The sequence below is a fragment of the Bombina bombina genome, chromosome 1 (assembly GCF_027579735.1).
Source record: "Bombina bombina isolate aBomBom1 chromosome 1, aBomBom1.pri, whole genome shotgun sequence".
In the NCBI taxonomy this organism is placed as follows: domain Eukaryota; kingdom Metazoa; phylum Chordata; class Amphibia; order Anura; family Bombinatoridae; genus Bombina; species Bombina bombina.
In genome coordinates, this window is record NC_069499.1 from 200,897,697 (window position 1) to 200,914,210 (window position 16,514).

The 16,514-nt window shown below is 37.3% G+C and overlaps 1 protein-coding gene across 1 annotated transcript in view; it reads right to left on the reverse strand.

Moving 5' to 3' along the window:
- Positions 1–253: 253 nt before the first annotated feature.
- Positions 254–16,514, reverse strand: part of TRAPPC6B (trafficking protein particle complex subunit 6B) — a 64,790-nt gene continuing 48,529 nt past the window's right edge. Inside the window, exons 5-6 of the mRNA XM_053697831.1 lie at positions 10,095–10,188; positions 254–4,363 (exon numbers count right to left, since the gene is read on the reverse strand). Coding sequence (XP_053553806.1) covers positions 4,332–4,363; positions 10,095–10,188 — 126 coding nt within the window. The 3' untranslated portion in view covers positions 254–4,331. The remainder of the gene's footprint in view (positions 4,364–10,094; positions 10,189–16,514) is intronic.

Consider the following 16,514-nt stretch of genomic DNA (forward strand, 5'->3'; position numbering starts at 1 on the left):
TCTTTGCCATTTCCTGTTGGGGAGGAGAATATCCCACAAGTAAGGATGACGCCGTGGACCGGACACACCTATGTTGGAGAAAAATCAATAGTTCTGGTTATTTTGTTTACACTTATTATAACATACAAAATATATTTTGGGGTGTCCTGGTAACTTTTCGTACTAGAACATTTAATTAAAAAGTATACATTTAACTACAACAATAATTATAAATTATTAAACTATATACTAGTAAAATCTACTTGCAATCAAATCATTTCATAAGTGTAATTTTAATATACATTGAGAAGACAAATGAACAATATAATACTGTCACAATAAAAAAACACAAATGATGTAATTATTTAAAGGTGCAAATTACAATCCACTGATCTCATATTTTGCAAAACATTTCCAAGTGATTTATATAGTCCAGGAGTGTCCGAACTTTTATAGTGATGGGCCACATTTCATTTTGTTTTTATTTTCAGGAGCTGTGAACAAATTTTGGAAATATTAATTGAATGTATAGATAGCTTAAAGGATTTTAATTATTTATGGCTCCAAAGTTCCTTCAACGGAAAAAAAAGCAGTATTCTAGACATATGTTATATATATTAAACAAGTGCCACTATCTGCAGGACATTTGGAACAATTATCCAAAATTATTGTACAAACTCAAATGCACACACAAAAATATTGGATGTCCCCCCAGTTTCCATCACAATTGCTGCTAAAAAGTTAAATATTATTTTAAGATCAATGTTTTAAAAATTAGAATTACTTAAATTAGAAGCTTCGTGGCCCCTGGGCTCAAGGTTGGGCAAGCCTTTTATGCATAAACTGTTAATTATACACACAAAAAGTGGCACAACACTAGATTATTAAATAAATTATATTATCTGCACTAATGTTATAGGTATTTTGATAATGGTAAGAGCATCACTCATTTCATCTGAACTTTGAATGATCTGACAATGTTTTTAGAAGATAAACTAAACTTTTTCTACAGAATGTTTGTCAGTATTAGCACATTAGAAAATTGCACATCAACTAATAAGCAGTTATGTCAGGTCTATAAGGAACATGATAGTTTTGGCTATGTGGAATGGTCTTGTATTGTGCAGCATAAGAGAGAAAGTTCCATAAAAGGTAGGACAAAAACTTAAATTAATTCCCTTCACCGTGTGTCCTCAAACCTTGATGGAAGATACAAACAACTGTTTGCAAATTGACTATGGAAAATACATAATGCCCAACTTTAATAGATCAACACAAGCCACCTCTTTTCAGTAATAAACATATATGGGTACAGAGACACAAGGTACAAGCCCCATGAGTAGCCACCTACAAGGGCCACATGAAGTGCCACAAAAACCTCTTGTCAAGACTACCAAACACAATTTGCAATACTTAAATGGTTCACATGCTAATGGAAGAGATTATGAGTTTCCACAGGGAAGGAAAGAGGTGGCAAAAGCTCCTCTTGGCTTGAGCATGTATCTATACCCACCCATCTGTCTGAACCTCAGGTAACTCTACCCATATATGTTTATTACTGAAGCACAACCACTTTCCAATAAGAAGTCTCATAGCCCTCTACATATCAGCTGGTCAATGTGCACAAGGTTAAAAAAAAATAAAAAAGAGGGCACTGAACCTGCCATCAATTCTTGGGAAAAAAGGAAATGTATCTATTATTCCCCTAATATGGGTATCTAATGTGAAGAGACCACTAATTCAAATGAGGTGAAACATAAGCCTCGAGATGGTTAAAGAATTAAATGAAGATTGCATCTATAAAAATAAAGAGGATTAGTTATGGAAGCGACACTCAGTTGCTCTACAAAGCTTAAACCAATAAAGTTAATCCTAAGGAATGAACTATACGTAATGTTATGCTAATGTATTAAAATAAATTGTGCAGTTCTACACATTGTTAATATATTAATTTTGAATAAATCATACATTTCTAGAATATACAGAGAACAACTGTTAACATTTGTACAAATCGTTAAAACATTACAAAATGTTAAAACGATGGCTAAAATTGCTAAAAAGATTAATGTTCATTTTGTTCTTTGGCAAAACAGTACAATGATATTAAATGAGCAAAACTGATAGGGTAGTAAGCCAGGATTTCTCAATTCTGTCCTACAGAACAACACAAAAGGTCAGGACTTCATGATCTCTTTATGGGACAGATTATCTAAAGCGCTCCACTCTAGCGAGATTATCTAACAAGTCTCATCAGTACTGCAAGGGTCCTCAAAAGAATTTCAGAAAGGCACATTTTTACCTTGATAGCTATTAATCTAGTTATGCAGGGATTTAGATGTAATGAAGACAAACATATATTACAATATAATGCTCAATAAATAACCCCAAAAGCTTGTGTGTGATTTCTCTCCATGCAGGTGAGTTTTTGATCATAAGACCCTATGTGGACACAGGTAGGTTTCCCTAACAAGCTGAGGTGCCGACTATCCCCCTGAGTTGCTGAGGTGCCGACAATCCCAATTCAATGGTGTTGCATTAGCATTCTAAGACATTCAAACTGTTTTATACTTAAAATGACTTTAAATTCAGATGTTTGCTTCCAAATACACAATAATGTAAAAACAACAATGTGCAAGTTTAAATGACAATGCCTTTTTTTTTATCCCCCAGACTATAGGTGTGGACTATAGGCCTCAGGAGTGCCCTTATGCCTGGGAGAGGAAGCAGCATACTTCCATAGGTACTGGGATGCCTACACAGTATTTAAAAATCTTTAAAATTATGTACATATCCCAATAGTGAAATTTATATAAAAAAAATTCATAATGTCCCTTTAGCGTACATGCAGATTCTCTTCATTGTATATTCATTTGATAGGATTAGTTACATTCAATTTCCTTTTTTCTTATAAATAATTTATAAAAAAAAGTGCTTTATATATATATATTTTTACATGAAAAATATGACAAGTTAAATTGTGATTGTTGCCCTTGCAGTCCACAGCTCAAGTGCTCCATAATTGATCAAGATTTTGATTTAGGCAGCACAAAATAGCATTCCCACATTTATACGGAGAAGCCAATTCCAATTGTTATAATGGATTATTTAGTGCTGCTTCTAACTTTGCTTGGACGAGTATTTACTGCAAATTGTTAAGGAATCCATAATATAACATTTAAAATATAGTTTTAAATATTGTGTATCTTGAACTATATATTATCATATCATGTAGGGATGTGCATTCTGGAGTTTCGTTATAAAGCAAATGCCAACTATGTCCGCCACCAACAGCAGCATTCAGCTCTTTTCAGAGCAAGATTTCTTCTTGTGAAAGTGAAACACTGGATTTGCACAGATCTTTTTGTGTTGCACTTTCGCAAAAAGAAATCCGTCTCAGTAAAGATCTGAATGCTGCTGGCAGTGGTCATATTCAGCATTTGTTTTATAACGAAACTCGAGAATGCACATCCCTAATAGAATGTAAAAAAACTGGACTGATTAGACTATTAAGAAATGGATTGTTTATCTTCAATTATATATTTTTGTGGTTTATTCTTGTGCGGATTTGTTGCAAAAACCTACTCTGTGATTATATACAATTTCATAGAACTTCCATTTTGTGTGCATGATGAGAGTTATCAGCATTTTTCCACCGTCAATTACATTTTTGCAGATACATTAATAGATTTACACAATTGGTTTAAATAAACCATAAGTCCGTTTCAAGCTGCAAAGGTTCAAACAATTGTCAGTTATTTTTCAGGAAGTGATCCAGTTTAGAGATCATTCGGTTCCCAGGCTGCATGTTTTTCTTCAAAAGATGAAGAGCAGTTCAATCTGTTTTAAGGATGACCAACTGGTGTCATTCTGCACAATTTGTTATGGCCCCAGGAACAAAAAACGTGAACATAAATTATTATTTGTGTTTATCATAGCCATACATTTTATATGTGGCTTCTACAATATGAATCTGTGGCACCCATGCGTAAGGAAGTTGGCCATCACGTCTTTAACAATATATTTATAAGCCACTATATTTATGTCAGTTTTATTATACTTTAAGGTAATGTTTTGCCTGTGCATGTCTTTTCTTCTGTTCTGGACACATGAATTTATCAGCACAATAAAATAACCCAAATGTCCAAGTGACACAGATTCCCTCATAAAATGGCAAAGTCAAAATGTGTTTACCAGTATGACTCAAGCAAATAAATGTGGATAATTGGTGAACCAGCTGCTGCTTAATGAGCGCAGTATTGCTTTAAAATGCTCATTGTGTAGTGATCTGTACAGTCCATGGGTTTATGAAAATGAATCTTCTGCAAAGCTGGATGCAGGCACTCGAGTGCATTTTATAGCTTTTGTATCATCACTTGGAATTTACCTATAAAAGAGAGATCCAGTTAGCTGATTCATCAGAAGGAAGCACAACATTCTGGTGTAGAGGGGTGTTTACACAGTATTGTGGGTAATATTATTCAGAGTAATAGCATTTCAAACAATTTTAAGATTATGGAAGTTGTTAAACCTTAACCCTTCAGTATAATTTTTCTACTCCTTTATGGCCCCTAATATATTACACAATGTGACGTGTGACTTCTGTTGAAATAGTTAGAGTGAAGATCCAAAGGCTGCAGACAGATTAAATAGGATTAACAGGGAGAAATGGCCTTTATATTTTGCAGTGATTAGGTCATTAACCTTATTGATTGCAGTCTCTGTGGAGAGTTAGACTGAAATCCAGATTGCAAATGATCAAGAAGGGGGTATAATATGAGGACATGTGGTAGACGTGTATATACTAGGCTTTCCAGAAGTTTTAAGGCAAAGGTAAGCAGGGAGATAGTTGGAGGGGAGACTGGATGGAGAGACATTTATTTGTTGACAATAGGTGTGGTTAGTGAACAGGGATAAGTGTAAATTAAAAGACACGGGAAATATACCAGTGTTGAGGGAGAGATTGACTATATGTGTGAGGACAGGAGTAGGTGAGAGGGAGGCTAGTATTTGTGAGGGGATGGAAATCCAGGGGACAGATAGTGAGATGGGAGCACATTATAAGTGCAGATACTTCAGCCTCTGTAACCGAAGCAATGATACGAGTTTGAGGTTACGTGGGTTTTGGATGTATGTAAACAGTTATGAGGCAGTGGAGATTGCTAGTATGGTGAGAGATTATTTCACCTCTGATGGAGTCTATTTTGATGTTGAAGTGGTTAGCAAAAAAAGAAGGTGGTAATAAGAGAAGGGAGTGGGCAGAGATTGTAATTTAAAAGGGGAGAACAACCATTTGGGTTTTCATGAAAAGTGGAGCTAGGAATAGAAGTAATACTGCTTAGAGAGATTGAGGGCAGAGTAGTAGGGGGGCAAGATGAACCTGTGAAGAAAGTCAGCTGAACAGTGTCATGAAAACCTTATGCTTTTAGTATGTCAGAGTTAATCTTTCTTTCTTCTTTTTTGTGTCATGTGGTCCATGTTTGCTATATACAACTCTTTATAAGAGCACTATAAAAAAAAAAAGTCAAACTTTTTTTTTTTTTTAAGAAGAATGATTTTTATTACCTCCATCTGGTGAACTAGATACAATGTGCAATTCACTCTTCTCAGGAGACAGTGTCCTCTATCAAGACACAGACATGAGGTCAATTAGAGTTGAGACTCTAGGATGTCTCACCATTTGTTTTAATCATATTGATGTTACTGGGTGACCAAATATGACAGGCATATGTTTGATATCAAAATAATCCTCATCAGTAGCGGACCTTCTCAACAGAGGGCCCTGGTACATTACATTTTTGGGGCCCTCCAAAGCTAACTCAGTAGTAAGCAATAGTAATAATATACATGCTGCTCTGTATAATGATTTTGAGGATAGATACAATAAATAACCTGCACTAATAAAAGGTTCCCCTGCATTAGGATTGTACACATGACTATGTATAGACTGGATGCTATGGGACCCCCAGCACTTGGGCCCTGGTGTCACTGCACCTGCTGCACCAAAGGTAGTTCCGCCCCTGATCCTCATGGTATCATGATGGGATTGCTTATAAAAGTGTATGTGTACTGTGTATACCTAAATACAATTATAAGGTATCATATAACTTCAGCCAGTGCTTCCAATTTGGTTTATATCCTTCCATAAAATGGGTGGTTACATCCGTTGCCCCCTCTCTGGAAGGGGCCTGGCAAGAAACCTGACCTCAGGAAATAATGTATTTAATATTGAATTCAACTAAATACTATTGTCATTCTACATGGGAGGCTGCAGACAACAGCAAGAGACCATCTTTCTTGCCAAGCTCCCTTAGAACAGAGATCTATGCTAGTACAGTATTACATTCTGTTATTTTACTCCTTTAAACTGTAAACTGTTACTTTGTGTGTAAATGCGTTTGTTTATTAATTTTTATATAAATTTATTCCTTTATTCAGTTTTTGCCTTTGTCTAATATTTGAACCACATTACCGAAGAGACTATTAATAAGAGTATTTTCTTTCTAGATTTATTTTTGTCAAATTGTGTATTGAGATTTTAATCTAATAGTCTGGGTTTTTCCTTAGAATTTATCATATAATAATCATAAGGTGGTGGAATCAGAGACAGTTTAGTGTGGGTGACACAAAGATGGGAGTTTTGGGCATTTTCTAGGTCTTGTACAGACAAGAGTCTTTTTCTTTATCCCTTGCACTCACTGAACTAAGTCACAGGCTTGCCTGGAGTGACTACACTGTGACAAACTGGTTAAAGAGGAAATGGTTGGTTAACTCTTTCTGTGGCAAACTGGTTTGACTGTTGCAGGGTTGGTTAACCCTCTTTACATCACAAACAGCAAGTCTTTCTCCAATGTCGCTCAGCAATGTGGAAACATATGTGTAGGTGGTGTGGTAGCCAAGTATGACAAGGTTGACAATGAGTACATGATTTGCAAAATGTAGTAGGAATTACCAAATTGTCAAGGACCTATGTGAGAGTCAAGTTGTAGTCAGAGAGTGATAGTTCTGAAAAGGAAAGAGAAGGGAATAGGGGAGAGCAGGGGTTTGAAAGAGACAGATGATGCAGGTATAATGATTTTTTGCTTCTGTGAAATCTGGCAGAGGGATAGTTGGAGGGACAGTTAGGACTGCTGTGATGCAACTTGGGAGAAGAAGATGATCATTAAAAGGTATTTTGTGAGGTGTGAGAGAGTGCATCAATGGCTGAAGATCAGGTCAAGGGAGTGTCCATCTTTGGTGAGTTGGTCCATTGTGACAGACCTTAAAGTTACGGTAAACAATGTATCTCGAAGGTGCCATCATTAAGATTATAATAAATAAAGTTAAAGTATATATATTTTTTCTACTACTAACTCCAAACACTTATATTTTACATTGTTTTTCAGCTGTCATCTGCGCTCCATAACCGGCCACGCTCTGTAGTACTTTTTTTCTTCAGCACGATCCACAAATCCTAAGCAAAGTCAGCCGCCTCGCTGTTTTCAATGAGTAACCGCATCCCAAAAACATGCATGCGTACTACCACTCTAGTCCTGTAACATTGAATGATGTTTGTAACTGTGCTGTCAGTCACTCAGCTTACCATCGCCCAAATATGTGACGTTTCAATGATCAACCTACCATGAACGTCACAGAATCGAATAATGAAGATTCTAAGTGGGAGGAGGGAAAGCTGTTGACGGACAGGTAAGAAAATTAATTATATTGAATAAAATGTAAAAAAAAAAAAAAAAAAAAAAAAAAAGATGTGATTAACATCTAGAAATAAAAGTGAATGCATACATATAGTATAGATTAGTGATTGTTTAACATCACTTTAAGAGGATGTGAGCTGGACAAGCTTTGTTGCTCCATGGAGAGGCAGGTGCCAACAAGGAGGTTGAAATTGCCAAGAATGAAAGCAGAGGTGTCTGAGGAGAGGAAGTACAGTAGCCATGCAGTAAATTGAACAAGAAATTGAGTTGAGGAGCCAGGAGGGCAATATATAACTGTGACATGTAGGGAGAGGGGAGAGAATAAGCAAATCATGTGGGTTCTGAAGGAAGAAAATGTAAGGGAAGAGTGTATATGTTGAAAGGTGCAGAGAGAATAAAGTGTGGCAGGGAAGGGAGAGAGACAGGTTTCTGGGAGAGCTAGAATGTTGAAGGAGATGACATGTATAGTAGTGAGCTAGTTACAAACAGAGCAAAAGTTAAGGCTGTGACACACTGCAAGCGGAGCGGTGCGCAGCGTGTAGATGCAGCTGTGCGCGCTCAGTGTGTCCTGCCTTTTCATCTCTGAGCACTCTGCTGCATCAGGTCGCGTAGCTGAGCACTCAGAGATGAAATAATTGAACTTCAGAAGCGATGCGGCGCGGTGCGAAGCAGCTGCATCGCCTCGCGCCGCATCACTTGCAGTGTGTCACAGCCTTTACACAAAACATAAGTAAATGGAATGCTGACGTTAGATACACAAGGAATTGGAGTTAGGTTTCTAGGGCTCTGGATCTTGTGCGTTTAATAAGGCATAAGTGGGCAGATGAATATAATAATGTGAAGGGGCCCCAGGATTGGGAGCGATATGATCATCAGACAGTATTAGCAAGATAGAGAGAGACATGAAAAGAGATTAAGATTTGCAGCATTGAGGGTGTCTTTGGGATGTGGATGCTACATACAGCATTTGTATATATATCTAATAACTCAAAATGTTTCCCATCTATAAGAGACTATTCCAAAATGTATTAATGAGTTTTGGTTGCTCTTTTTCTGAATAAGAGAGGTATCCCTATCAGCCAGTGGGCAAGAGTCCTAGGAAGAAACACAGGTACGTCTTGTTAGGTTGTTTCAAACTGAAATAGACATATTCAGCTTTTTCATGCAAAAAAAATATGTTTAACTGTTGACATTTTGTACTACGTATAAATTAAGAGAGAGAAGCGCTCAACCTGGGAACGATCAATAGCATAATAGCTTGCTTCCCTTGTTCAGAGAGGGATTTCCTGGTATTTCAGGGCTGGACTGTACTGTTAAGTCAGGATCAGACTGATATGCTTCAGGAAAGTTCTTCTCTGTGAAAGGCACATGTTGAGCAAAAAGAGGCTGCTTCTTTGGTGGTAACTATCCATAGAACAAGCTATTATGCTATTGTTTGTTCCCAGGTTGAGCGCTTCTCTCTTAATTTATGCAAATTGTATACTATGTACCTATAAGAATTACCTGCTGAGTATAAGAAAGCTGATTCTGGATATATTGAATACACAATTCAGATGGCTTTACTAATTCAAACAGCCAATTGCTATTCAAACTTCTATAAAGAAGAAAACCAAAAACAAAACCAAGACGAATTCTAAGTTTTCATGTGGCAAACACAAATGGATTGTAAAGTCTGCTAGAATATAGTGCTCCAGACACGTGCATGTTCCTCAGCCTAAGTATGTTCTTCAATAAAGTGTACCATGAGAACAAAGGAGATTTGACAATAGAGGTACACTACAAAATGTTTATTTTTATAGCATGCTCTATCTTAATCATTAAGGTTTAATTTTGACTCATGTCCATTAAAAAGACACTGTAAACGTTACATAAATATTTTTTTAACATTATTATACAGTATGTGCACAATAGAGGGTTGTGTGTCCGTTTTCTGTTGCTAAAATGAAAACCCGCCTGTCTATTGCAGCAGCTGATGACTTCATCCACCATGGGAGCGCTGCCACTGAATGGTGCTAGCGGTGATTTACAAACACTCCGGAATGGGTATTTTGCAGAGTTTTGAGAAACTAGGTTACAGATTTAGATTTTTGGCTTCTCTAGGGGGCATGGGCCAAAAGCTTATTGATATCATGGTACTATGCTTTAGTATCAATAATCCTTATTTTCAAATCAGATAAGATCCTTAGGCATCACATAACCAGTGACAGAGAGGGCAAAAGGTAAATGCCAATAGTAAAAAAAGACTGCTACAAGTGATGAAGCACTAAAGATCAACATTGTTTTAGGCCAAGGCAATATTCTATTTAAGGGATACTTTTCATAAATGGGAAACCGTAAAATGACGACAAAAAAATGATAACTATATTAAAACAATCATAGAGCAGCTTTTGTCTGGTTTACTTTACAGAAGAGAGATTTACTTACATGCTGGCATTACAGAGACTTCTGCGGTCACAATACTTTTTATTCCTAAATTAGATAACCCTCCTCTGATTAATCCACATGTGAAAGCTAAATACTGTAATGAAGAGGTAAGAAAAAGAAAATCAGCAACAGTCATGTGTAGGCCACACAAACTGCAGAAACTGGCTATACAACTGATAATGATAATCATTGTCACTTATCATCATTTACTTATTTTTTCCAATTTGCTTCTATTATTTAATTTGCTTCATTTCTTCAGATATCCTTTGTTGAAGTAAGAGCAAAGCACATGGGAGAGTCAATCACACAAGACATCTTTTTGCAGTCATAAATCAGCAGCTACTGAGCCTATTTAGATATGCTTTTCAACAAAAGGATATCAAAAGAATTAAGCCATTTAGATTTATTTATTTATAAAATATTTTACCAGGAAGGATATATTGAGATTTCTCTCGTTTTTTCAAGTATGCCCTGGGTCCACAAAACATTGCATTGTTACAATAGGGTACAATAAAATACAGAAACAATATTAATACATAATATATGCAAAAAGTAACATAGAACAGGTAGGAAATATATAAACAACCATGACAGGCACATTCTGTTTTGAGATATGTAGAGAGGGATCTCTTAAAGGATTTTAGGCTTGGGGAAGGTTTGAAAGTGTGCGGGAGGTCGTTCCATAATTGTGATGCTCTGTAGGAAAAGGATGATCGAGCTGCTTTCTTTTTGTATGGTGGCAAACTAAATAATGTGCTGGTACTGGATCGGAGGTTATTGGAGATGGGAACAGCCGGGGAGAGCATTCTGCTCAGGTAGGGTGGGAGCTTCCCAGAAAAGCTCTTAAACACAAGGCAGGAAAGATCTGGATTCCAGCGACAGCCAGTTTAGTTCTTTTAGCATGTCACAATGGTGGTTCCTGTAGTTACATTGTAGCACAAAGCGGCAGAACGAGTTATACAATAATAATAGAAGTAAATTGGAATGCTGTTTCAAAATAGCAAAAACATAATTTATGTAAGAACTTACCTGATAAATTCATTTCTTTCATATTAGCAAGAGTCCATGAGCTAGTGACGTATGGGATATACATTCCTACCAGGAGGGACAAAGTTTCCCAAACCTCAAAATGCCTATAAATACACCCCTCACCACACCCACAATTCAGTTCAACGAATAGCCAAGAAGTGGGGTGATAAGAAAAAAGTGCGAAAGCATATAAAATAAGGAATTGGAATAATTGTGCTTTATACAAAAAAATCATAACCACCACAAAAAAGGGCGGGCCTCATGGACTCTTGCTAATATGAAAGAAATGAATTTATCAGGTAAGTTCTTACATAAATTATGTTTTCTTTCATGTAATTAGCAAGAGTCCATGAGCTAGTGACATATGGGATAATGATTACCCAAGATGTGGATCTTTCCACGCAAGAGTCACTAGAGAGGGAGGGATAAAATAAAGACAGCCAATTCCTGCTGAAAATAATCCACACCCAAAATAAGTTTAATGAAAAACATAAACAGAAGATTCAAACTGAAACCGCTGCCTGAAGTACTTTTCTACCAAAAACTGCTTCAGAGGAAGAAAATACATCAAAATGGTAGAATTTAGTAAAAGTATGCAAAGAGGACCAAGTTGCTGCTTTGCAAATCTGATCAATCGAAGCTTCATTCCTAAACGCCCAGGAAGTAGAAACTGACCTAGTAGAATGAGCTGTAATCCTTTGAGGCGGAGTTTTACCCGACTCAACATAGGCATGATGAATTAAAGATTTCAACCAAGATGCCAAAGAAATGGCAGAAGCTTTCTGGCCTTTTCTAGAACCGGAAAAGATAACAAATAGACTAGAAGTCTTTCGGAAAGACTTAGTAGCTTCAACATAATATTTCAAAGCTCTAACAACATCCAAAGAATGCAACGATTTCTCCTTAGAATTCTGAGGATTAGGACATAATGAAGGAACCACAATTTCTCTACTAATGTTGTTGGAATTCACAACCTTAGGTAAAAATTCAAAAGAAGTTCGCCACACCGCCTTATCCTGATGAAAAATCAGAAAAGGAGACTCACAAGAAAGAGCAGATAATTCAGAGACTCTTCTGGCAGAAGAGATCGCCAAAAGGAACAAAACTTTCCAAGAAAGTAATTTAATGTCCAATGAATGCATAGGTTCAAACGGAGGAGCTTGAAGAGCCCCCAGAACCAAATTCAAACTCCAAGGAGGAGAAATTGACTTAATGACAGGTTTTATACGAACCAAAGCTTGTACAAAACAATGAATATCAGGAAGATTAGCAATCTTTCTGTGAAAAAGAACAGAAAGAGCAGAGATTTGTCCTTTCAAAGAACTTGCGGATAAACCTTTATCTAAACCATCCTGAAGAAACTGTAAAATTCTCGGAATTCTAAAAGAATGCCAAGAAAAATGATGAGAAAGACACCAAGAAATATAAGTCTTCCAGACTCTATAATATATCTCTCTGGATACAGATTTACGAGCCTGTAACATAGTATTAATCACAGAGTCAGAGAAACCTCTTTGACCAAGAATCAAGCGTTCAATCTCCATACCTTTAAATTTAAGGATTTGAGATCCTGATGGAAAAAAGGACCTTGCGACAGAAGGTCTGGTCTTAGCGGAAGAGTCCACGGATGGCAAGAGGCCATCCGGACAAGATCCGCATACCAAAACCTGTGAGGCCATGCCGGAGCTACCAACAGAACAAACGAGCATTCCTTCAGAATCTTGGAGATTACTCTTGGAAGAAGAACTAGAGGCGGAAAGATATAGGCAGGATGATACTTCCAAGGAAGTGATAATGCATCCACTGCTTCCGCCTGAGGATCCCGGGATCTGGACAGATACCTGGGAAGTTTCTTGTTTAGATGAGACGCCATCAGATCTATTTCTGGAAGCTCCCACATTTGAACAATCTGAAGAAATACCTCTGGGTGAAGAGACCATTCGCCCGGATGCAACGTTTGGCGACTGAGATAATCCGCTTCCCAATTGTCTATACCTGGGATATGAACCGCAGCGATTAGACAGGAGCTGGATTCCGCCCAAACCAAAATTCGAGATACTTCTTTCATAGCCAGAGGACTGTGAGTCCCTCCTTGATGATTGATGTATGCCACAGTTGTGACATTGTCTGTCTGAAAACAAATGAACGATTCTCTCTTCAGAAGAGGCCAAAACTGAAGAGCTCTGAAAATTGCACGGAGTTCCAAAATATTGATCGGTAATCTCACCTCCTGAGATTCCCAAACTCCTTGTGCCGTCAGAGATCCCCACACAGCTCCCCAACCTGTGAGACTTGCATCTGTTGAAATTACAGTCCAGGTCGGAAGCACAAAAGAAGCCCCCTGAATTAAACGATGGTGATCTGTCCACCACGTTAGAGAGTGTCGTACAATCGGTTTTAAAGATATTAATTGAGATATCTTTGTGTAATCCTTGCACCATTGATTCAGCATACAGAGCTGAAGAGGTCGCATGTGAAAACGAGCAAAGGGGATCGCGTCCGATGCAGCAGTCATAAGACCTAGAATTTCCATGCATAAGGCTACCGAAGGGAATGATTGTGACTGAAGGTTTCGACAAGCTGAGATCAATTTTAGACGTCTCTTGTCTGTCAAAGACAGAGTCATGGACACTGAATCTATCTGGAAACCCAGAAAGGTTACCCTTGTCTGAGGAGTCAATGAACTGTTTGGTGAATTGATCCTCCAACCATGATCTTGAAGAAACAACACAAGTCGATTCGTATGAGATTCTGCTAAATGTAAAGACTGAGCAAGTACCAAGATATCGTCCAAATAAGGAAATACCACAATACCCTGTTCTCTGATTACAGACAGAAGGGCACCGAGAACCTTTGTAAAAATTCTTGGAGCTGTAGCTAGGCCAAACGGCAGAGCCACAAACTGGTAATGCTTGTCCAGAAAAGAGAATCTCAGGAACTGATAATGATCTGGATGAATCGGAATATGCAGATATGCATCCTGTAAATCTATTGTGGACATATAATGCCCTTGCTGAACAAAAGGCAAGATAGTCCTTACAGTTACCATTTTGAACGTTGGTATCCTTACATAACGATTCAATATTTTTAGATCCAGAACTGGTCTGAAGGAATTCTCCTTCTTTGGTACAATGAAGAGATTTGAATAAAACCCCATCCCCTGTTCCAGAACTGGAACTGGCATAATTACTCCAGCCAACTCTAGATCTGAAACACAATTCAGAAATGCTTGAGCTTTCACTGGATTTACTGGGACACGGGAAAGAAAAAATCTCTTTGCAGGAGGTCTCATCTTGAAACCAATTCTGTACCCTTCTGAAACAATGTTCTGAATCCAAAGATTGTGAACAGAATTGATCCAAATTTCTTTGAAAAAACGTAACCTGCCCCCTACCAGCTGAGCTGGAATGAGGGCCGCACCTTCATGTGGACTTAGAAGCTGGCTTTGCCTTTCTAGAAGGCTTGGATTTATTCCAGACTGGAGATGGTTTCCAAACTGAAACTGCTCCTGAGGATGAAGGATCAGGCTTTTGTTCTTTGTTGAAACGAAAGGAACGAAAACGATTATTAGCCCTGTTCTTACCCTTCGATTTTTTATCCTGTGGTAAAAAAGTTCCTTTCCCACCAGTAACAGTTGAGATAATAGAATCCAACTGAGAACCAAATAATTTGTTACCCTGGAAAGAAATGGAAAGTAGAGTCGATTTAGAAGCCATATCAGCATTCCAAGTTTTAAGCCATAAAGCTCTTCTAGCTAAAATAGCTAGAGACATAAACCTGACATCAACTCTGATAATATCAAAAATGGCATCACAGATAAAATTATTAGCATGTTGAAGAAGAATAATAATATTATGAGAATCATGATCTGTTACTTGTTGCGCTAAAGTTTCCAACCAAAAAGTTGAAGCTGCAGCAACATCAGCCAATGATATAGCAGGTCTAAGAAGATTACCTGAACACAGATAAGCTTTTCTTAGAAAGGATTCAATTTTCCTATCTAAAGGATCCTTAAACGAAGTACCATCTGACGTAGGGATAGTAGTCCGTTTAGCAAGGGTAGAAATAGCCCCATCAACTCTAGGGATTTTGTCCCAAAATTCTAATCTGTCAGACGGCACAGGATATAATTGCTTAAAACGTTTAGAGGAGTAAATGAATTACCCAATTTATCCCATTCTCTGGAAATTACTTCAGAAATAGCACTAGGAACAGGAAAAACTTCTTGAATAACCACAGGAGATTTAAAGACCTTATCTAAACGTTTAGAATTAGTATCAAGAGGACCAGAATCCTCAATTTCTAAAGCAATTAGTACTTCTTTAAGTAAAGAACGAATAAATTCCATTTTAAATAAATATGAAGATTTATCAGCATCAATCTCTGAGACAGAATCCTCTGAACCAGAAGAGTCATCAGAATCAGAATGATGATGTTCATTTAAAAATTCATCTGTATAAAGAGAAGTTTTAAAAGATTTTTTTATGTTTACTAGAAGGAGGAATAACAGACATAGCCTTCTTGATGGATTCAGAAACAAAATCTCTTATGTTATCAGGAACATTCTGAACCTTAGATGTTGATGGAACTGCAACAGGTAAAGGTACATTACTAAAGGAAATATTATCTGCATTAACAAGTTTGTCATGACAATTAATACAAACAACAGCTGGAGGAATAGCTACCAAAAGTTTACAGCAGATACACTTAGCTTTGGTAGTTCCAGCACTAGGCAGCGATTTTCCTGAAGTATCTTCTGACTCGGATGCAACGTGAGACATCTTGCAATATGTAAGAGAAAAAACAACATATAAAGCAAAATAGATCAAATTCCTTAAATGACAGTTTCAGGAATGGGAAAAAAATGCCAATGAACAAGCTTCTAGCAACCAGAAGCAAAGAAAAAATGAACTTAAATAATGTGGAGACAAAAAGCGACGCCCATATTTTTTGGCGCCAAATAAGACGCCCACATTATTTGGCGCCTAAATGCTTTTTAGCGCCAAATATGACGCCACATCCGGAACGCCGACATTTTTGGCGCAAAAGAACGTCAAAAATGACGCAACTTCCGGCGACACGTATGACGCCGGAAACAGAAAAGATTTTTTGCGCCAAAAAAGTCCGCGCCAAGAATGACGCAATAAAATGAAGCATTTTCAGCCCCCGCGAGCCTAACAGCCCACAGGGAAAAAGTCAAATTTTTTAAGGTAAGAAAAAATAATTGATTCAAGTGCATTATCCCAAATATGAAACTGACTGTCTGAAAATAAGGAATGTTGAACATCCTGAGACAAGGCAAATAAATGCTTGAATACATATATTTAGAACTTTATAAACAAAGTGCCCAACCATAGCTTAGAGTGTCACAGAAAATAAGACTTACTTACC